At 41.3% G+C, this 22,673-nt stretch overlaps 2 protein-coding genes across 21 annotated transcripts in view; both read left to right on the forward strand.

Moving 5' to 3' along the window:
* The window catches only part of SH3BP2 (SH3 domain binding protein 2), a 35,597-nt gene extending 24,808 nt beyond the window's left edge, over window positions 1-10,789 (forward strand). For 3 of the 4 annotated variants that reach the window (XM_059471310.1, XM_059471311.1, XM_059471308.1), the window contains 11 exons: window positions 480-582; window positions 2,222-2,339; window positions 2,928-2,998; window positions 3,362-3,450; window positions 4,780-4,845; window positions 5,386-5,884; window positions 6,765-6,873; window positions 7,201-7,256; window positions 7,693-7,774; window positions 8,031-8,090; window positions 8,504-10,789. In XM_059471310.1, coding sequence (XP_059327293.1) covers window positions 480-582; window positions 2,222-2,339; window positions 2,928-2,998; window positions 3,362-3,450; window positions 4,780-4,845; window positions 5,386-5,884; window positions 6,765-6,873; window positions 7,201-7,256; window positions 7,693-7,774; window positions 8,031-8,090; window positions 8,504-8,641 — 1,391 coding nt within the window. In that variant the 3' untranslated portion in view covers window positions 8,642-10,789. The remainder of the gene's footprint in view (window positions 1-479; window positions 583-2,221; window positions 2,340-2,927; window positions 2,999-3,361; window positions 3,451-4,779; window positions 4,846-5,385; window positions 5,885-6,764; window positions 6,874-7,200; window positions 7,257-7,692; window positions 7,775-8,030; window positions 8,091-8,503) is intronic. The other variant, XM_059471309.1, reaches the window with a different exon arrangement.
* A 6,580-nt stretch (window positions 10,790-17,369) lies between these two features.
* Window positions 17,370-22,673, forward strand: part of ADD1 (adducin 1) — a 62,172-nt gene continuing 56,868 nt past the window's right edge. For 16 of the 17 annotated variants that reach the window (XM_059471238.1, XM_059471246.1, XM_059471242.1 and 13 more), the window contains exon 1: window positions 17,370-17,497. The gene's annotated coding sequence lies outside the window, so the exon portion shown is untranslated. Of the gene's footprint in view, window positions 17,498-18,003; window positions 18,066-22,673 lie in introns of those variants that run through there. The other variant, XM_059471239.1, reaches the window with a different exon arrangement.

The following is a 22,673-nucleotide window of genomic DNA, read 5'->3' on the forward strand; positions in this document are numbered from 1 at the left end:
AAAGATTACTGCCTTTGATAAAGGAAGCAGTATTGGCCTCTTTCAAAAGAAGAAAACAGGATACCATTTTATTGGCAGGATTATGCACTTGAGGTGAAAGAAGAGAGGGAGATAATGGTTTGGGGATGGATGTAAACATGTGTTTGTACCCTGTGGCTGCCTTGCTGCTATTGCTTATTCCACTAATAAAGGAGCAGAGGTGCAGGTCAGGCCTGCAGTCTCTGAGGCTTCTTTTGAAGCTTTCAGATCAGCTGCCTCTCATGTGAGGGAATCAAATATTACCCTTAGTGCTGAAACTGCAAATGGACAGCTTCACTGTGTGGCTGATCATCAGTGAGCTGTCACTTAACTTGTTTGTGCTCATTTACAGTGATTCATATGACTACTAAGGTCTTAAACAATAGTTCTACACATGCTAAGAGGTTCTGGTTGTTCTGCTGCCCTTGCATTTATATTTTCATCACTTTTTATCTTTTTAGGGCCACTGAGATTTGTGATTATCCACGAGGGATGTATTTACTATTTTAAGAGCAGCACATCTGCATCTCCCCAGGGTGCATTTTCTTTGAAAGGTTACAACAGGTAAGTGCCAAGGAAGTTGTTAAACACCCAAGCTCCTTTTACTTAATGCTAGGGGCTATGGGTTTCATTTCTAATGAAGTTAAACACAGCTACATCTGTTGTTTGGGTTAAGCATTGATCTCAGATTTCAAGAAATTTATTCCTTTCAAATTGTATATATGACATTTCCTGTGCTTGGTGAGTGGATAGCCTTCTTTTTCTGTCATTTAACCAGTAAAGCTGTTTGAATTGCAATGGCCTTGCTCCTGTTACTGATTAATGCAGACTGCACATGCAGATAGATTCTTTCAGACAGACCTTCTTTGTTCTGTAGAGACCAGAAAGGAATCAGAAGAGAAAATTTATGGAGTTACTAATTCAGCAACTGTAGTTAGTGTTGAAACTGTATCAGCTACAGAGTGCTAAATAAGAGAATGCATGTGCAAAGTATCTGACTCATTTCACTACACATTTTTAATCTTTATATTTACTTTGCAAGTTGAAGACAGGACTATGTGGCTTTCAAGTTAGCCAATACTGTCAGAATCTGAATGCAGCAGAAGTACAAGGCCTACTAATAAAAGTCCAGCCTAACTTTAGGGAATTGCTGTTGAAATTGGTGCTAAGAAAGGTTTAGAGAGAAAGAGGGAGTGTAGAGAAATATCATTGTGTTGATCCTAACCACTGCAATTTTATGGTAATTGTATATGTGTACCTTTCGCTGTATAATATTCTCAGAGTTCTGGAACAAGGAATTGCCTTTTCTTAGATTGAGAGCTTTTCTAACAGAGCATGACAATGGCACATTTTTAAGGGAATGCACTTGTTAACATTGTAGCTAGTTAAAAATTCAAGGGTAATTTGTAGGAGAAATCCACACTGTAATTTTGTCATGATACCAATTTCTGCTATTAGCACAAATGTGAACAATACCATGGAATCTGTAAATGCTAGAGATTGTTCATTCCTTTTTATGTATCTTCATTCTAGCAGCCTTGGTTGGAATAGGGACCAGGTCTTGATTAATATAAGGCACAGAGAAACATTATTGAAAAAGAATTTGAACAGAAAGCATTGTTAGATTGAGTAGTTGCATAAGGGGTTTTTAGGTTTTTCTTCCCCCTAGGATCCCCAAATGAAGAAATTCGTTACACACATGAAAAAGAAAGTGGTTAAGTTATGCTTACTTTAAACTAATAAAAAATGTGCAAGAAAGTGTTTATAAGGGAAACATGTAAAAATGAAGTTTGCTTCTATTATTAGTTTTTCCTTATTTTCATGGGAAATGTTTTGATTTCCCTTCTGAAATAGTGACTTCTTGAAATAAGGGCCACAAGCACCCTGAGTACCTCTTGCAGTGTGTGGTGCTTATGAATGAGTGTGATTAATTAACTCTTGAACAGGCCAAAGCAGCTGTTTATAAAGGTCTGGCTGGGGGATTAACCAGTGCTCTTCCTTTTGTATTGTCCCTTCTACCACAATAATGGAGAAGTACTGCAAATGCACAAATGGGGATTTCTGTGGTGATTTTCTGGGCTTGGGGATATTTTCCACAAGGCAAAACTGGTCAATGAAACTGCTTTCTGTCAGTGTTTATGCCCTGCATAGCAGCATTAAGTCTAAATGAAGATGTTTCTGTATTGGTTGCTCTGTTTCTCAGGGTGATGCGGGCAGCTGAGGAGACAACATCAAGCAACGTGTTTCCTTTCAAGTTGGTTCACATAAGCAAGAAGCACAGGACGTGGTTTTTTTCAGCTTCTTCTGAAGATGAAAGAAAGGTAACTTTCTTCTTTTGCAACAGCATTTTCTTTGAAGCAAAAAGAGAATCCTGTACTTCCCTAAAATCTAAATGAACTGGAAATGCAGCTGAAATTTGCATACCTGGTTCTTGAGCTCCTCTGAAAATCATGTCTGAAGTTTTAACCATTAACTTAATGTTAATTTAACTTGTAATTTAGGGAATGGCTGTGACATACTAGATAGTATGGGTTTCTCCATATTTCATAAATATTCCATATTTATTTTTCATCAAGTAAAAAGTAATAATGCGTAAGACTTTGATAAATTCTGAAAACTGTTCAGTGAAATCTCTCACTCATAAACATACTCTGAATATATATCTGGCTTTAGGAATAACAGTCTGAAATTTGCAAACTGAAAATTTAGTACTTCAGTAGGTTCCTACGGCATTTTAGATAGTCAAAACATTTGACTGCTGAGGCTTTTCAATAAAAAAGCAATGGATAAATATTATTTCAATGTATGTTCCCTGCACAATTATTCTGATCTTACAGAGGACAAGATACATCTGCATTTAATGATTTAAAAATTGATGTGTTGAATGTTGTATTTTCATTTTTGTTTAGAATTGGATGCTATCCTTGAGAAGGGAAATTGGTCACTACCATGAGAAGAAAGAAATAATAACAGAATTTAGGTATAAACCTTTATTCTTTATTGGCTTTTTTATCCCTTTTGCATTAGCTCTTTACAGTGGTGTTTTAGGCTTTTTGCACCTACAAGTAATTTTCTGTTAAATAAGAGCAGGCACAGTAAGACCCAAGAGGAAAATCCCATCCCAATTTATACTTTAAAGAACATGAAGAAAACCCCAAATCTTTAAACAAAGAGCACTTTCAATGTCAGCTTTGTGTAATAGAAATGAAATCTTTCAAAAGACAGCAACAACATATCTGACTGTTAATTGGGAAATAGGAACAGATTGCTTCTGCTTTTCCAGCATTCCTTTCCAGTGCTGCAGTCCTGCTAAACAGAAGTAACTCTGTCCTTTCTCTTGCAGTGACTCTGGTTCTGATGCTGACAGTTTCTATGGCTCAGTAGAACGTCCCATTGACATCAAGTATTCCCATCATTCAGCAGATAATGAAGGTGACAAATTCAGACACTGATAAATAAGGCTTCTTTGTTGCTGATTTATTTCTTCTGAATTCTGCAGGAATTATTCCCATAGTTTAAGTAAACTGATCCAATTTGTAACTGGTGTTTTTTTACAAGGTGTATCTCTGTAGTTTTAAATCAGCAACAGATATTCTCGCCATTAACTGTTGACACAAATAAAGAATTTCAGATCCTTTAAGGAGGCTGATTAAAAGTGAGACAGCCTGTCAGGCAGGCATTCACAGCATATTTCAACAGCTCATTTCCTAGTCAAGAAAAATGTTTGTGAAAACCAACATGAGAAACCTTGCCTTGAGGTTCAGCAGGGATCCTTTCCTTTGCCTTTCCCCCTCTGTCCTTTCAGATTTCCAAGGGCAATGTTGATGGGAGCAAGTCCTCTCATTTCCTGAAAGGAAATTCCTGATTATTCTGCAGGAATGGGTCTTGTAGGAAATCCTGTTCCATTGCTGCAAGCAGAGCAGACTTATCAGCATTTCATGTGGGGTTGCAGTTTAGTCCTTCTGATTTTATGGGAGAGGAGGCTTGTATACAAGATAAATGATGATAAGAGGCCTGGTAGGAGTTTAAATTAGGAAAATTAGAATAACTGATTTTTATCAGATAGTATTACCTATTTTTAGGGCATTCCTCTGCATGTTGTCCTTCAGGCTCCTCTTATAATCAATGATCAGAGATTACTGCCTAGAAGTAACATGTTTTTTGTGGCTTGGTTATTCTGATTTACAGTTAAAGGCAACATGGAAACCACTTAAGCAGTTTGTTGTGGTGCCTATTGTTTGTTGTTGTTGTTGCCAGAGCAAGGCAAAATAATTAAATTTGTTTTGTGGATCACTAAGCTTGTTTAATCTTCCAAATTGCAAAATCCTAAGTTTTTCTGTGGTATGGTTAAATTCTGTGAGTTTTGTTTTTTTTTTTTTTTTCCAAGTACTTTTGTCAATGCATCCATGTGGTTGTGTCTCTGCAACTTATTTGAACTTCTCTCAGGAAGGCTGGAACACTAGAAAGGGTCACCAAAAAATAATTTTTTCAACTTGTAAGTTGAAAAAAAAATTTAACGTGCAGTGTACTTGATTTGCCTCTGTTATAAGAGATGGCTTTTTTAATTGACATGAAAAATTAAGGAAACACCTAGAGAGCAGAGAGATGGATCCAAACTATTAATTTTTTTCACCTCTTCAGAAAAAAATACCTGAAAAATATCTGTTTTAAGGAGCCCTAAGTACTTGATATACTCTTTCTTAGCTTTCCTAGCTCCCAAGAGTATTTTTCAGAGTCTGACACACTGATTTTTATCTGCAGATTATGACCAGGAGGAAGAGGATGAGTCTTATTTGCAGCCAGATACTTCTGACATAGTGAAAGATGGTAAGTGATTTCTTTGATTCCCCATGAAAGGCCCCCAGTGAAGGCAATATTCATGTGGAATGCCAGGTTATTGTCTTGTATTAGTCATTACTATTCCAGCTGGTAGAATAACTGAAGTAATGAGGTATCTAATCCTGAGAGGTATTTAGGGTCAGGAGTTTGTAATAACAGCAGTAACCATTTACAGAAAGCATGTAATTTCTTTAGGGGTGTTTTCTTGGAGCCTCCTGCCTGGAGTGACCTGTATGTGGTCATCAGTCTGGAGCAGCAATAATGTTTTTAAGGAAAAAACAATACAAAGTGAAGTCTTTGCTAAGCCATAGTAGGCCATCATGCCTGAAGAAAAATAGCAGGAGTTTATTACCTAGAACTTTCAGAATTCTGCTGAAAGTTAAATGCTTATCCAGCCTGTTGAGTACTGTCAGACCCTATGCCAGTGAAATACCTTAGATCACATAGAAAATTGATTTGAGCAGTCTCCTTTGATGACATACTGTATTCCCCCTCAGTGTGTCACATTTTTTATTTTTCTTTCTGCAGACATGGTGCTGCCCCCTGCGTACCCACCTCCGCCCGTTCCTCACGTCAGGAAATCTCCCTACTCTGAAGCAAGGGCACATTCCTACTCTGGCAAACCAAGTGCACCAGTACCACCACCCCCTCCTAAGAGGAGCTTACCTGAAATCAAACTAGAGCCACCCCCTGTGCCCCCTTTACCTGTGTTCAAAAAGCCTGCAAGTGGCAAAGAGTCTCACCCGCTGCCCCCAGAGCCTGCGCCTCCAGCCCCAGCCCTTGCTCCTCCAGAAGCATGTGAGAAGCTGAAAACCTTAAACCTTTCCCCACGGACTCCTCCTCCTCTGCCAGCCAACAAACCCAAGTTGTCACAGCTTAATGAAAAGCTAGCAGAGCCCAAAGTGCCAAGGGAACATGGTAAACCTGGACTGTTTGTGCCACCCGTGCTCCCAAAGCCACATGTGCCAAGCCACCAGCCCCCTGCAGTCAAGCCCAGAACAGAGAAATCTTTAGGTCCCCAGTTACAGTAAGTATGAAAACACAATGCACTATTTTTTTCAGTCACTTATTAGTTAACAAGTTTAGGCATACTCAGATTCATACCAACATCTGTGTCTCTTCCCTGCACCATCCCTCTCTCTGTTGTGCTTTTTTTGCCTGTTATTTGAAAATCTGCAGTGAATCAGCTGATCTGGTTGGACCTGTTCTGTGCAGGAGCTTGGACTAAATGATCTCTAGAGGTCTCTCCTTACCCAAATTAATTTGTGATTATCTAAATTAATCTGCAAGTACTGCCTCCAGCTCTGGGGCCCCCAAAACAAGAAAGAAACTGTTGAAACTGGTCCAGAGGAGGCCACTGAGCTGATGTGAGGGCTGGAGCACCTCTCCTAAGAGGACAGGCTGGCAGAGTTGGGATAGTTCAGCCTGGAGAAGAGAAGGCTCTGGGGAGACTCTTAGAATGCCTTCCAGTACCTAGAAGAGCTACAAAAGAGCTGGAGAGGGACTTTTGACATGGGCATGGAGTGCTAGGACAAGGGGGAATGTCTTTAAACCGAAAGAGGGGAGGTGTAGGTTCAGATTAGATATTGGGAATAAATTATTCACTGGGAGGGTGGTGAGGCATTGGCACAGATTGACACAACCTGTGGCTGCCCCATCCCTGGAAGGGCCACATTGGATGGAGCTCCAATCAACCTAGTCTAGTGAAAGGTGTCCCTGTCCATGGCATGAGGGCTAGAATAAGATGGTCTTTAAGGTCCTTTCCATCCTAAACCATTCTAGGATTATATTATTTGGAGGTTAAACTGAAGCTTCAGTTCTAGTTTTGCTATTCCTTCAGTGTTTAGTGTAAATTTGTTTTGCTTTCCTGATGAGATATCCTTCAGTTTTCATTCTGTTTCTGCCAGGAGATCACCACCAGATGGACAGAGTTTTAGAAGTTTTTCATTTGAAAAACCAGCACTACCCTCCAAGCCAAGCCAACCTGATGATCACTCTGATGATGATTATGAAAAAGTAAGAGGAAGCAGATGATCCATTCTAAAAGAATATTTTTTTCCTTGGTTATGTATATCTTTGGGAACATTTAAAGTGCATTATTTCAGGACAAGAGTTGTTTTCTGAAAACATAGTGTTGTGCATTTTTTTTCATTTCTTTTTGAGCTTTAGTGAATGCCTTGATAAGTTACAGAGTTTAACATTGGAGAAAGAAGTGAAAAGTAAAGATTAAATCACTGTTAATAATTTTAGATTATGGCTGTAGCTTATTTGCATAACAAGTTGCTAGGGATTTGAGTTGTCATTGACTTAATGGTGATTTATTTTCTTTGCATTTTTTTACAGGTTGGGCTGCCTGTTTCAATATTTCTTAATACCTCTGAATCCTTTGAAGTTGAAAGGTAAAATGTGATTTTAAAATAGTTCCTTAGAAGTCCTACAAAAACCTGTACTGAACTGTAATCCAAAGATAATTCTGATAACTTGTGTTTAAAGCACGCACTGAAGTGTTTAATATGCAAATCACTTTCTAGATAAATTAGTTCAGTGCTGATATATCAATTGACAGATGAGAATGCAATGTGATTTGGCTCCATCTGGAGGAGGCTGTTTTGCCAGGATGCTGGATGGACCAGAGAGCCAGATGATCTGTGCTGCACTGCTGGTTCAGGTGCTAGAACAGTGACTTTGTTTCACCTATGATCTACTATGAATTATTACACCCAGACCAGATATTTGTATTGAGAATTTTAAGACTGTAGGTATTTGATTTTCTGAGTGCTAATAATGTCATGTACATGAATGATTGTAATATATGTCATTGTTTATTCTTTTTAGGATATTTAAAGCTAGTAGCCCACAAGGACAACCACAAAATGGATTGTACTGTATTAGGAACTCATCTACTAAGCCTGGAAAGGTAAATTGCAATTTTTGAGTCTAACCCCCAAAAAACTTCTTGATTGAGATATACTGCATTTTATATATGTTAAAAGTACTTAACAATTTAGATGTGGTCTTTTCTTAAAGCAAGCAAATATGAGAGACTCCCTATCATAGTGTCAGTGATTGTAAAAAAACTTTTTGGCCTTAATTTTAATTAATTCCTTAATAATACCTTGACTTAGAAGAGCTTGGTGGCATAGACTGAATACATTGCATTTTTCTTCTTCAAGGTATTGGTTGTATGGGATGAACCTGCAGGAAAAGTGAGAAACTACAGAATCTTTGAAAAGGTCAGTAGCTGCACTACACTTGCATCTTTAGATTATATATGTCAGTGTGTATTAAAAGGGGGGGATGCATATAGGTAAATACCAGAATTAACAAGTCAAGTCTAAATTTGTTCCCACCTCTGACAGTAAAAATCAGCTGATTTACAAATATCTGATCTAGGATAAAAGTTCAAGTACTCAGATCTGGGCTTTTTAATTGCTGTATTATATATCATCACAAATTTCAGCCCCAGTCAAATCCTAGTAAATTCCTGAGTTTAATTTGGACTTATTTGTGTGACTGACTAGTTTGCAAAGGAATAGTGTATTTGAAGGAACTTAGTTCTGATGATGATGATGTTCTGGCCCTTTTCCTTTAGACATTGAGCTAGAAACACTACTGTCAATGGTTACATTTGTTTTTTCTACAACAGGATGGCAAGTTTTACCTGGATTCAGACATCCTGTTTTTGAACATGGGAAGTTTGGTAGAATACTACAGCACTCATGTCTTACCCAGTCATGACAGCCTGATTCTCAGGTGTCCTTATGGTTACTCCAAGCCAAGGTGACAGGACAGCCATGGCTCAGTGCCACCCTGCTGCCCCTGAGGACAAGACTCTCCCTGCTGGACATCCCGCTGTTTGCACACACAAACTGGGTCTGTGTCCACCTTTTATTATGCTCTCATAAATTGGTATATAAATTCCATTTAATGAACTTCTGGTAAAACCTTAGAGTCCAGATCAGTGGATTTTATGGTCTTTTTCTTTACAAAGATCTGAACTGATTGTGCTGTGAAAGCTGTCCAAGATACCCACACCTTTTATAAAACTGCTGCTATTACTAATCTCCTTGGAATGTCGAAGATGAACATGAACAGAGAAGTGATCTGAACACAGCTGATCTAGAAAATGGACACTTCTGAAATTATGTCAGAATTTATTTGTGACAGGGAATACTAATACTCTGACTTGGAGGTACTACTCCTAAAGTCAGCATTGGTGCTCAACTGAGATATTTTGTATTACTTGTATAGCTGATGTGTACATAATGAAGATTCCTGTGCAAATTATTTTATTTACTATAGGTAAAGATGATCAGGAAATCAGGCTTTTTTTTAAGCCACCTCTTATACCCTTGTACCTTCTGAGTACAGTAATCACTATCAGGTACTGTCTGGCTGATATGGGTGTGGCATACACATACTGCTTCATGCCATGCACTTCAGAGAAGTGTGGGACAATATTGATTTGGCTTTCATGGGAGCTCCATTGTCTGGTTCTGAACTGGAAGGGTTCCTGCCACTGGTATTTTTAAAGGGAAAAGAGAAAGGGCTACTTCAGATTTTGGGGGAAGGGAAGGGAGCCATTTGAATGCTCCAAATTCCAATTAACAGTTTGATCTCATGTTGCCATAGTCAAAGTTTCTTTAAAAGAAAGCACAAAAAAACACCTGAAACCATGATTGTGATGCTACTATCAATCCAAAAATCTTTGTGGTCACACTTTGCTGTCAGCCAGCTGCATTCTTTTCTATATAGGGCAAGACACACTACCCTAGTCTGCTACCAAGACTTCTTTTTTTATTAAAATTTCTACTCTGTTTGTAGTTGCATGCAAAACAAAATCTGTCTTTAATCTATTGTCAGTGATAGACATTACCAGGGTGCTTTTAACATTTATTCCCTAATATTTTTGGGACAGGTATCTTAAATCAAAGGGCTTGATATTTATGCCAAAATTACTCAATTTCTCCTCCATATTAAAATTCAGGAATAAATTTAGTAACGTCTTAAGTAATTCTGTTGATTCAAAAATAATGTCATAATGGTATCATACTCTAATACTTGTAATAATAGTAAAAAAAAATCTGTCACTCCTGAAACAGGAGAAGGCATCTAGTTTTTATCAGTCTGAATTTGTATTCATAAACTTCTTTTTCTGTTACCCTTTAAAAGTTTATTCATGCCCATTTTAATCTTGTTACCATTAGATGGCCACAACTTTAAAATCATTTAAAAAAATAATCAGAATTTGCTTTTTATGAAAACAATAAACCAGGATTTAGTCCCTAGGGAATTTTTCTTACTAATCAGATGGAATATGAGGATCATATACAGGAACTGAGGCAGGAAATTCTGCTTCCATCTTTTTCAAGAGACACAGACATAACACAGTATCAGTCTTTTGATCCCTGTTCCCACCGTAATAGGGCTTATGTGTGTAAAGAATGTGAAGTACTTAAAATTTAGATTCTCTTGAATGCTGGAAATTTTTAATTTTATTCCTTTTATTTTAAATTAGTATCCCTGTGATGCACTATCCTGACATTGATCTCTCTAAAGAAGGCTCAGCCAAGACAGAATGTAAAAACACTTCTTTGGCAAATATTTTTATGTATATCAGAGTACGTTCAAGTTTCTTGCAATATTCACACCTGTCTACAGAGTAAGATTTTCTCTGTCTGAGAACAATTGACTGCATTGTGTCATTACAATGTTATTTATAGTATGCTCTCTTTGGGGCCCTATTCAGATATTTGATTGTTTGCTCAACTTATACTCAGAAGATTTTTAAATTGTAAACATCCATTTAAACCCTAACACACTCTTTACCTGTGTAATACAAGAGTTGCAGATATGTAAATTTTTGTGTAATTTCCTTTTTGTATCTAAATGTGTAGATTTCTGAAATGGATAAACTTTCAATGCCAGTCCACCTCATTTTGTGCAGTTGTCTTTAATTTCATGGGGGTGGGTTCTGATGCTTTTGTTCATACCCGTGTTCTTCTAATAGTGGAGTTAGAGGAATTAATTTTCAGTATTCCTAAGAAGCAAATCTTCATGTTCTAAACAAATCTGCAATCATTTATATTCTTTCTTGCTCTTGCCCCTACATACTAGTCTAGTCTGTTTTATAACAAATCAGGTGAGTTTCTGGTGTTTGTAGAGAGGAAAGACACAGCCACAATGCATGGCTCAGTATGTCTCCTGTATTTCTCAATAATCTGCCTCTCCTTGTTCCTTCACCACAAAGCAGCCTTTGTGTCTACAACCTCCTACAAACTCCTTAGCTTTCAAATAGTTTGTGGGGAATTGTAAAAACAGCATTTGATGTGCAAAAATAATGTAGTTCATGAATTTTGGAATATCCAAGTAAAAGTCATTGATACTAATTTGGAAAAAGTCTTGCCTCCTGTGACTCCAGGTAAAAGTGTTACAGGTCATATTTGGATGGGGATTGCTGTTCTAGGAAAAAAAAATAGAGTGCTTTTGAAAATAAAACAAGGGACAATCAATGGCAGCATGTCATAAAAAGTGAACCAATATCCAAACAATTTTTCTATGACAATAGAGGTGCTTTGTGTCAGCAGTCAAGCTTTCCCCACCTCAGAACTTCAGTTTTCACAAGAAGGTGAGTAAGTAGCAAGAGTATTTGTGGCCTCAAGTGGCTTCATCCTTTGGAACATGTAAAAGGGCACTGAAGATTTCAGGAGCTGAAAGTGTGATTATGTAGAATTTGGGGACATCTGCTGGTCAGCCTGTTCCACACAGGGATCCACACAACAGGAATCCAGCAGCTGAGCATGTGTGTGCAAGTCATTTGGGACAAATCAATCTTAAGTGACTTCAGATAGAAGCTAGAGATCAAAGCTAACTTCAAGTGGAAACTTAACAGGCTGGGTCTTTGAAACTTAAGACTCTTTTGGCATATTTGCCTCAAATAAGTAACAATATTGTTTAGCAGAATTACTCATCTGAATGTCTTCTAACCTAAAGAACAAAGAGATAAATTAATCTTTGTGTTTAAATTATTCTTGAAATATACTTTGAGGTAGAATTTACATAGTGGACCTCTGAGCACCACCTAAATTTATGCACATCGTGGAACATTAGGCAGCTGTTCTGAACATGAAATACTTGACCTGGCAGCAAGCAAATGTTGCAACAGTTTCCATCTTATGAAATACCTCCTTGAAGTCAAAGAGGGTTTTTTTCCCTAACAGTGGGAGTGCTTGGGATGGCCACAATTACAGACCCCTAAGTGGGAGAGCTTATAGTCCTTTTACTCTATTTAAGTACTAAAATATCAAGTACCAAACACTACTAGAACTTCTAGATGGGGAGCATTTGAGCTCACTTTAAAATTGCATGGGCTGAAGTGATTATGTTGAGCAGGCTTCAGGCATAAGCCTTGGAGCACAGCCACCTCCAAATCTATTCCTCAGGGTTCCCATTCCTGTGTTGTAATTCCAGGATGGTCATTACTATCCCTCACTTGTACCTTCCTCCCTACAGTGTCCAGTTCCCAGGAAGGGGGTAATTCAACATGTCAGGCTGATGACATGGGCATGTAATCTTGGAGATATCAAAGAATCACTTCTAATGTGGTTTTACTCACACATATCTCTCCTGGAGAGATATGCACAGAAATGACAGTGATAAAAACCATTTGAAGGATTAGATCACTGGATATCTAAAACAAGGGAAAAAGGCATTTAACCCTTGAGTTACCACCTTCCCTGCCTTTGAACAACCACTTCATACAAGCTCCTGCTGGGCACTATCCCAGCAGAGCTGGTTCTTGGACTGGCTGCACTGAAATTCTGGCCTGGACAGCCTTTTGCATGGAGTTTTGCACCTCTGCTGAAGGCCAGTCATGTGAAAGGGCCACCAGAGCAGCACAGAAAACAGGAGAGTCTGTCCCATGGAAAGTTATTAAAGAGTTTTATTACAGGGCTAATATGGAAAGGTGCTCCAGCTGTGGCTTCACAGCTGTCTGTTTTAGGCTTCACTGATTATGTTGTGCTTTAATTTACATTAATTTGCACTGTGCTAACATTCATGCTGATTTATTTTTCCAAGAAAATGACAGCCACACCCTAACCATGGGAGTACTGCTGAAAATGTGCCATTCAAAAATTAAATGTGAGTTTAGGGAATTAAAAATTTGATATTCTAATATTACAAAGCTTCTCTCAAGATTAATTAACTTTCTACTGTATATAATAATTAAAATAGTAACTACCTTAAAATATTTTTCTTATGCTTCTCAGCCCTCCTCATTAGATTGAACTTACCCTGATATGATTTTCCTTTCTCTGCTTTACCCTCTTGAGTCTGCTTGTAGTTCTAAAGTTAGTTCAAAAGTTCTAACTTCTTTTAATGACATTTTTACTTCTCCTCCTAATTAAGGATGAAGATGTCATTACAGAGCAGCTAAAAACAATTTCAGCAGCTCTAGTCACACTGGAATTCATGTAGAAGCAGCTAGAAGAAAACATACAACTAGAAGGCAGATGATATTCAGGAAGTCATAGATGTTGCAATTAAATTAATTGGCTTTACTTGGAAAAGCATTTTGGAAAAACAAGCCCTAACCTTCACAAAGGCTATTGCAACATTAAAAGAGAATTCTGGTTGCTGGAGTTCCTTTGTGTAAAGCAATCATTGCACTTTTGCTTCTGTGTAACTGCAACTGCTGTTAACCAGCCTGAACCATGCAGCTCCATTTGCATTTTATCTCAATCATCTATAAAAATTTCCCATATCCCCTTAGCATAAAGTCAATATTTTTCAAACTTAAAACCCAAAGTGGCCTCTCAGATTAAGATTGAATAAAATTTGGCAACACTTAGTATCAGCCTATTCCAGCTGCTCCGCCCTTTTGCCCACCTGCTGTTTAGGTTCCCTAATTTTTATTTTTTTCCAGCTCAAACAAACCTCAGATGTGTCTTTGTTTGGCTGTGTAGAGAGATGAAAGTAGACCAGTCCACATAATCTTTCTATTGAACCTACATTAAAATTGTTTCTACATGCTATTTTCAGTCCATTAGAAAGTTTTCCTTCCTTGCACAAATGAGTAAAATTCAAAAAAGAGCTCCCTCTGAAGAAAAAGAATTCATGTGCTTCAGACATAACCTTACATACAATGACCAACTTTAGTAATACTACAAATAAGCCATGAGATATTACTGGTGTTGTGCACAGCTGAAATGAAGAGAACCCCTTACATAACTTTGAAAAAGGCATTTAAATGCAGTCATTTCAAAGACAAATCCCTCATGAGCTTTTCACTAGTAATGCTGTATGTGTGTAAGCTCCCTTGTCCCATTTCCAGCAGTCCTGGGTGCCAGTGAGAGAGGCAGCACTCATGGGCCTGTTCTTGGGGTATTTTGTACAGGTAACTTGTTTGTCCTCACACACCCTCCCAACACTCCAACTGTGGTAGGACTGGCCAGGGCCTGGCTTTTACTTTGCTGGCACAAGGAAATTTTGCTGTTAAGACTCTCCTTTTGAAGACCCATGGAAAAAGCAACAGAGAATTCACATACAGGCATTGCTTTATTTGGAGAATCCAGAACTTTCTCTGGGAAATGGAGTCTGTGTGAGATGAAGTACAGATGATGACAGTAGGCAAACAAGTCCTGCCCAGTCAAAAGATTGTCAGGACAGAACAGTTCTGGCAGGTCAGGAGAGAAAGATCTACCTTATTGCTACCTTACTGTCCACTTTATAGGTGAGAAAACTGACCTGGAACTGCTTATGTGGAGTAAGTGCACACCATATAAAGGAAAAGATAAATGTCCTAATGCCATCAGCCTAGTGCTGTGCTTCTCTCGGGTAGCTAGGAGCTACCTGAGCATCCAGAAGTGTTAATGCCAGGTAAAGAGGGCAGGTACATAAAAATAACTGTACAGTACTGTTTTAATGATATCTAATAAAGCCTCATGAAAATAATTTGTAAATGAATACATTCACATTGACTCTTTGATTGAGACTCTGGGATGTTGGTTGAGTCCAGTGCTGCTGCTGGAGCCTGCTGAGGAGAACAGCTATTATTTGAAAGCTAATAATTATTCTCCAGAACATGTGCAGGTGTGCAAATGGCAAGTGTAAGCCTGGCAACAAGCTTGCCTTGGTCTTTTTCTCAGAATCCTCACCAGCAACCCAAAATCCTGAAGGAATCAAAGTGCTGCAGGCTGAAAACCACAGTGTAGTTCATGTTTTACCTTTTGTTGTAGCTGTAATGCTGCAAACCCAGCTGGTTAAGTGTTAACAAAGACAAGTTCTTCATGTCTTAAATAATGCAGAAGTGCTTTCTGAGATTGTCTTGTCTATTTTTCTGCAGCAGAGCACACAGCTTTAGTCTGTGCCAGTATTTGTGAGCCCTCCCTTGACTTTCTGCCCATGTAACCTTGCCTTTGCCATTGCACCAGCACTGCCCTTCCTGCAGCTGGGCAGAGGCAGGTCAGGAACCGGGGCAGGCCAGAAACTGAACAGGGAAGATAAACACAGTCATGCATCAGCTGTCACAGTCTCAGCCTGTGGAGGGAGTTGCTTGATTCAGTAGAAAGCTGCACACACACCCCCCTCCCCAATTTTTCTTTCAGTTTAGCCAGGTGAAACAATGGCCTCATGATTATGAGGGATAATGCAAGGGGCAGGGGGAGAGCTGGAAGGGGACAGCAGGAAGCTGTGCCCTTGGGCAGGTCACAAAGTAGGACAGCAGAAGAGAAAGGTAAAGGAACAGCAGCAGAAGAGCCAACAGGAGCTGACAAAAGGCATCCTTTGATCAGCTCAAGCTGCTCTTGTCACTGCACCCTGCAGTTACACAAGCACTTTGAGCCAGCTCTGCCAGAGAAAGAAATTACCCTGCCCTCCCCCAGCCCTGGGCACTGCTGCTGCCCTCAACATCCCCATCCTTCCTGCCACTGCTGGTCTTAGAGCCACACACTGAGCTGGAGAAGAAACCCATTAAGTTGGAAACAAAGCAGTATTTTTTTGCTGAGTTAGTTCTAACATGGATTCATTCTCCCGTTTACTTTCCGAGACAAGAGAGAGCTCTGTGAGTTAAATGCCGTGGTGAGAAAGGGAAAGAAAGGAAGAGAGATGCCAAGATGGAGTATTTTGACAAGCAATCAAAGAGAAGACACTGCATGGGGCAGGTGGCTGGAGCCTGCAGGCGCAGAGCAGGGGCAAGGGCACACTGCCATGTGTGTACACACATCCACTGAGTTCACAGGGATCAGCACCAGGCAGGTGAAATGATGTTAAACTGTCAAACAGTTCTTAGAAAAAAATATACAGATACAATTTGCTAATCATTAATAATTACACTAACACATGTCCAGCTCTGGGATGGTTTTGATTAGGCAGATCCAAGTCCAGGAGGACCTTCTTGTCAGATGTACTGTAATCATCCTGTGTCATCACTTGACACGTGAACCACCACTTTTGGTGGCTGAATTCACAGACATGTTTATGCATATCTCTATGGCCTGTTTTTAGGTAAGTGGTGCGTGTTTCCTTGGTGGAGGTGATTGGAGCAAGCTAAATTCCTCCCACATTCCACAGGAGGCGTTTATGGATCCTGAAATCCATCAGATTCTACTTGCTGGAGTCTTCCCTACATATGGGTAACTTGGGGATGAGGGTTATAGACAGCAGAGGAGAAGGGTTTACTGTTGTGAGAGCTTGTTCCCAGACCACCAAGTTTTCATCTGCCCCGTGGCAGGCAGCATTCTGTACAACACGCAGACGTGTAGACCAGCAGAATTAAAATTATACAGAAACGATAGTACAAATGGACAGAAAATAGAGAACAGAAGAAGTTAGCTTTACAGTTGGTGCCGTGACTGTGACAAACCAGGGTTATACCAGCACACAGCTCTCCAAGGATGCAGAAGCCCTAAGGAGGCGATTTAGAAAGCTCTGCTCAGGCTGCCCTGTGCCAGCCGTGCGATGGATCCGCACTCTCCCTGCACCGCGCGGCTTCTCGCCGGCCTGGCACTTCCCGTCCCCAGGATATTCCACTGCTTAAACCCCTTCGGCAGTGACAGGTGTCTCCAGCCCTCGCCACGGCAGGTCTCAAGCTGAGTCCTGCCCTCCTGGCCCTGCTCTGAGCTGACAGCGATCGGACACCGCCGCCGCAGCGCGATAACGAGCCCTTATCGCGGCGCGTCCTCGGCGATGGCCGATGTCCGCCTGCGCCTATCTCCGGGCCCGCTCTAAGATAAGCTCCCCAGGCGCCGCGCCGCTGCGTTCCGCTGGGACCCAGCGCCACAAGAAGCCTTTCCCTGTGTCCGAAGGCTCTCCCCAGCCCATTCCCGGCCGCCCGGGCCCCCCCGGCGCTCCCGGAGCCGCGGGACCCGCCAGGGGAGGCCCGGCCGCACCGCCCCTCGCCCCCCGCTCCCCTCCGCCAATGGGAGAGCCGCTTACTCGTCGGGCGCGCGCCCTCCCGCCAATGGGCGGCGCCGTTGTTGGGTTTGCGGGCTGTGGAAGCCGCACCCTGTCGGGCGGGGGCCGCTCGGTGCCTGAGGGGGCGGCGGGAGCGGCGGGAGGCGGGGACCGAGACAGCGACAGCCTCGTCAGGGGACCGGCCGCCGCGGCCCCTTCGCTCCTGCCCGTTCTCGTCTATCCTCGGGTGAGCGACGCGGCGGTGACGGTGCGGAGGAGGCTGAGGGGCGCAGGCAGCGGCGGGCGGGCTGTGAGGGGGAGACGGGAGGAGGGGGCGGCAGGAGAGGCTGGGGCGCAGACACTGGAACCGGCTCGGTACGCCCGGAGCGGAGCGCAGGGGGCCGCGTCTCTCTGGAAAACGTGGCGGGCTGTGCGGAAAAACCACTGCGCGCAGCGTGCCTGCGGTGAGGGGCTGCGGCGGGCTCGGGGTCACCGCGGAGGCGGGGGCGGGCCGGGGCTGCGGTGCCGCCCGGGATGGCTGAGCTGCGGGGGCCGGTGCTGCCAGCCCTGCCGCCTCGGGAGGCGCCGTGCCCATGCCGTGCCCATGCCGTGCCCGCCGGGATGCTCCAGCCACCGCCGCAGGAAGCGCCGCTCGGCGCTGGAATCTCCATTGCAGCCGAGCGCTGCGTCTGCCCGCGCTGCCCCCGCCGCCCTTCGGCTCCAGCTGCCCCTGCTGCCAGCCCCAGAGGAGACCTGCGGAGCGTGCGGGGCCAAACGCGGGCTCTGGAGAGCCCAAGGCATCGTCCGCAGAGCACGTAGGAGCGAGGGAGGGTTTGGGATGTGTGCGAGCGGTGTTGGGGATTGGCGGGGCACCAGCAGCAGACGGGCAGTTGTTGTTTTGTTTCCTCTGCTTGAAGGGGTATCTAGATTTTAGCGTTTCTAGGGTCTGCTTTTGATACAAAATGTCACATGCCTTTCTGCACGTAATTGCTGCACACTCGCTGTGCTGCTTTTAGGGTTGATTCCTAATCTGTGTTGGCTTTAGTTAAAACTAGCAATTAGGGAGGGGGAAAATCCAGTCAAGCTGGAAAAATACCCATGGCTGTGTTGAGGTGGGGGCTAGGAATAGCACTGAATTTACATCTTTCGTGAGATGCTGCTGTAGCTCTGTGCTGTAAGCTCATTGCTGCTTTGGTTTTATTCTTTGCTTTTTAGAAAGTTGCTGTAGATCATAACATTATCATAAACCAGAGGTATTCAGTTTTTTTGCTCTGTGACTTACGTTTTTATACGGTGCTTTACAAAACCTTACCTTGAGTTTATGAATTCTCAAACTGCAACTGCTGCTGGATAATTCTTCTGTGCTCTGCTGGAAGCTACAGGTCTCTCCCTGCAGACAGGCTGTTTACAGCTCTGCTTCTTGTAACATGACTATATGTGCCAGTAGAATTCTTGACAGTCCTTAACTGTCACAAATTCGGGTTTTTTGTTTTTTTTTTTTTTTCTATAGAGCAAAAGAATTTATTTTCAAGGCATACAAACTATTTCTAAGATTGGCTTCCATTTTTTGTTAAATTAAATATAATGGTATAAAAATTCTGTTTCTCAGTAAGGAAATATTCTTTTAAGAGCACTTGTGTAATAAGTCAGGAAAAAATGCAACTATGGGCTAGACTTCTGAAACAGGTGGCTTTGGTATTTCTTTCTAGTCAGTAAACAGATTTGATGCCAGCAAATTTGATATAATCTTGAGTGAATGTAATGGTCTGTACGATTTCCCTCACAGAATTCAAACTTGGTGGTTTTCTGAGGAGAGTTTTGAGGAAGAGGCATTTGCAAGTTTTTACATCTTTACTGTAGCAAGATAAAAATATGTGCATTATTGTGTTTGCATGTTTAAGTGTCCTGTAGTTTTACTGCTATGAAGTTCTGTGCTGAGAACAGTGCTTATAAACCAAAAACTGTTGTGTTAACTGAATGTTTTCTTTCTGTAGTTGATGATTATAAGTGTGAAAAATGTGAATGTGCTTCAGCTGAAGCAAGTATTTTGGCTGGCATGTTGTGCCAGTGCGTTCATTGGAGCACGGTTCACTAATGCTGCAGAGGGAAGGAGGTCATTCACTGAAGCAGTATTTTTCTGTGACAGTTTTTATAGAAGTATCCAACAGAAAATGACTCACCTCTTCTCTTTCTTTGAGATTCACCATCAATATTAAATGTTAATTTGCACATATGGGATAGGCCTCTGAGCAGCCTGGGCTGGTGGAAGATGCCCCCGGCAGGGGGCTCAGAGCTAGGTGATCTTTAAGGCCCCTTCCAACCCAAACCAGTTTGTGATTCTGTGTATGGACTTGCATCATCTGCTGAAATTAGGTAGAGAAAACCCCTTTGAGCACTGAGAGACTTTGACAGAAGTAGGGCTAAAACTACTTCTGCCCCAAGTCTTGCTTTTTGAAGTGTAATTTCACAGCATGAACTGCCTTTGGCAAATCTCATCCAACATTCCATGACTTGGCATAGGAGGAAAGAAAAAGAATTTTGGAGTAGCTGATTTTGTTAATAAATAGAATTAAATAATCGAACAGAAAGTTTCAAACTAGGAGAGGCTGCTTAGCATGTTGATTGCTACTAGCATGTTTCTATGTGACAAGTGCTTCCTGAGGAGCCCAGGCAGTAAATCTTGCACCCACTGCTTTTCTGACTGGTAGAAATAGCTGTCTTCATTACTAAAGACTTGTAGCAGTGGTGAATAGTGAGTAATTTGTAAACCCCAAACTTTTGCTGTGCAAATGAGCCAGTCCTGCTTTGAGGGGAAAATGCATATAAATAAAACTTGCCCACTACTTCAGTGAATCAGTGTGGCTTTTGCTGTGCAGCAGAGACACCTGAGGCAGGAGGGCATGAAGAAAACACCATGCTGATTTTCTGACTTTGATGGCTCCTAAATTAGAACTTACTCTTGGACCATGCTGCACCACAAAGTGATTTGTGAAATAGTACTGTAGCGGTAACTCAGGCTGCAACTAAATATTTCTTTGTCAGTTTTAGGGTGGTATGTGCTTTATATTTGAAAAGTGATTGTGAGCAGATGTGAATGTAAGTTTCCTCTGCTGATTCCATTGTGCAGGACATTTGACATCTGCTGAGGATCCTGTCCAAGGCTCTTCTGTGAAGTTATGCATCTTCTATAACAACAGATTCAAAAGAAGATATATTTTTAAAATTAGAAGTCCCTAGATCACATAAGTTAGGCAATTTTCATTCATGTAATTTAATCAGCCTCCTCAGGGGAATAGGAGAATATTACCTAGTCTTGCTACTTATTCAGCATTTCTCTTCAAAAATACTCTGGTTTTGCTAGGGCTGAGAGCAGGAGCTGTACAAACCTGTCAGTGGAGAAAGGTGTAAAATGTAAAGCATGTGAACCAGTTCCTTTCCTGAGAAAAGCTTTTCATTAGCGGTAGTAATGCTTAAAAAGTACTGCTTAAACAGATTTTGATCTCTAGTAATTTTTGCTTCAAATTTACCCTTTTCTCTGGCTACTTTTTCTCTCACTTTAAGGTATCGTGTACAGTAACAGGGTTCTGTAGGAATGGATGGTAACATCTGTTACCGTCTCAGTAAGCATCTGTTGTTTATTGAGAATTACCTTGCTAGCCTTTAGTCAGATTGAAGCAAGTCATTGGTTTCTTTGCTCAGCACCCCGTGGATGTTGTTTGCTGTGGTCTCCTCAGTTGAGAAGGTTTGGTGCTTGGGAGTTGCAGATGTTGTAGGGGAAGAGGCTCCAGGAATGCCCTTTTCAGAAGTGCTGCTGTTCCAATCAGGGTGAGCTGAGATGGGCTCATTTGCCATCAGGACTCGGGTACAACAGCTCAGTAAACGCTCCTGGTCTTGAATGAGTTTAAGCATTGCTGCTGCTCTGGGGAATTTCAGTGTGGCTGTTCTTCACTTGAGGGCAAGGAAAGGCTCAGGGCAGAGGTGGCAGTGAGTGACTGCTGCCCATGGGGCTGGCTGACCACTGGGTGCCTGCTGCTGTGGCTGGGCTGCCTGGGACCTTTCGGAGGGGCTGGAAACCTTGTCCTTGAACGTGTGGCCAAGCAGGAGCAGCAACTTCTTCAGTCCCTTCCTAGCTTCCTCCCTTTGACCTTGCTGATTGGATTGCATGCTGAGGAGTGATCTCTGCCTGCTCTGCTGGATTCAGTTGGTATGCAGTGGAGGATCAGCCTTTCAGACTCACATCAGTTGCACTAACGAGTGGAACAACAAACGAATTTTTCACTATCACTTATTTGTATGGTTTTCCCTGCAGATTAATTAAAAATGAGCATAAATAAAAGCAAATCTCAATTCAGTTTTAGAACTGTGATATTATGGACTACTCTTTTAAACTGGGATTTGGCATATGTGTGCTCTTCAGACTAATCAAACATTCCTTTGCATTTTTAATTGACAAATGTCTTTTAAATCACTGATTTTTGTACCATATGTTACGTATGATTTTCAGATCTAGACTCAGGAAGTCTCAAAAAATAAGAAGTAAAATATTTCAGAATTTTGAGATTTTGTTTTTCTTTCATACACCTAACCGAAGTGCTGTAAAGAAGTCATGGAAACAGTAGTAAATGCAGTTAATCAGTAACAGTTTATGGGATTTTTGTTACTTTCAAATCAAATGACCGGATGATTGTTGTGGTAGTTATGCTCCAAAAACCAGGGGGTAAAAAAAACAAATCTAGGTTTTTGGTTGGAATCAGTAAACATCTAAAAGCAAATTTGGATTAAAAGCTGTAATTTGACTTGGAGCCGTAAAAACTTAGGTTTTTGGATGTTGTTTTTGATTTGTTTATACAAATTTCAAATGTGTTGTATTTCTCTTTATGCTTTTTATTTCTGTCTTGTTTTACATCTTGAGAGGTCTGGTGCACTATTTCAGTTCTATTATAGCTTGTGCCAGATTAAACCAGAAAGTGTTGGGGAAAACCTTGACCCATGAAAACTGTCTTCTCTATTTTTTCTATTGGCTGTTTTGTGTTGTTGTTGTTGTTTGGGTTTTTTTCTTTTGCTGCTGTTCTGTGTGTGTGTTACAAATGACTGAACATAAAGTCACTGTTGGTGCATTGTGACTGTGAAGATGAAGAATAAAGCATAGCCCGAGTTTGGTGTTTTAACAAATGAAGCGATTTCTTTAGGTATTGTCACTCCAAAATAGTGATAAAAATCTATCAAGTGTGTACACTCGTGAAGCATCCATTCCACATAAAATCCATTGAAAGAACACATTGCTGCTCTTGTGCATTAACTGAGAGCTACCATGTACTTGGCTTTTTTTTAATCCAAAAGATCTTGTCAAGCAAAGCCTTGTGTGGTGACCTTGAATCAGCACAGCTTAAAGTGTTCCAGAGCTAGAGGGACTTGATTTTTCT

This window comes from Ammospiza nelsoni, chromosome 4 (assembly GCF_027579445.1).
Source record: "Ammospiza nelsoni isolate bAmmNel1 chromosome 4, bAmmNel1.pri, whole genome shotgun sequence".
Taxonomy (NCBI): Eukaryota; Metazoa; Chordata; class Aves; order Passeriformes; family Passerellidae; genus Ammospiza; species Ammospiza nelsoni.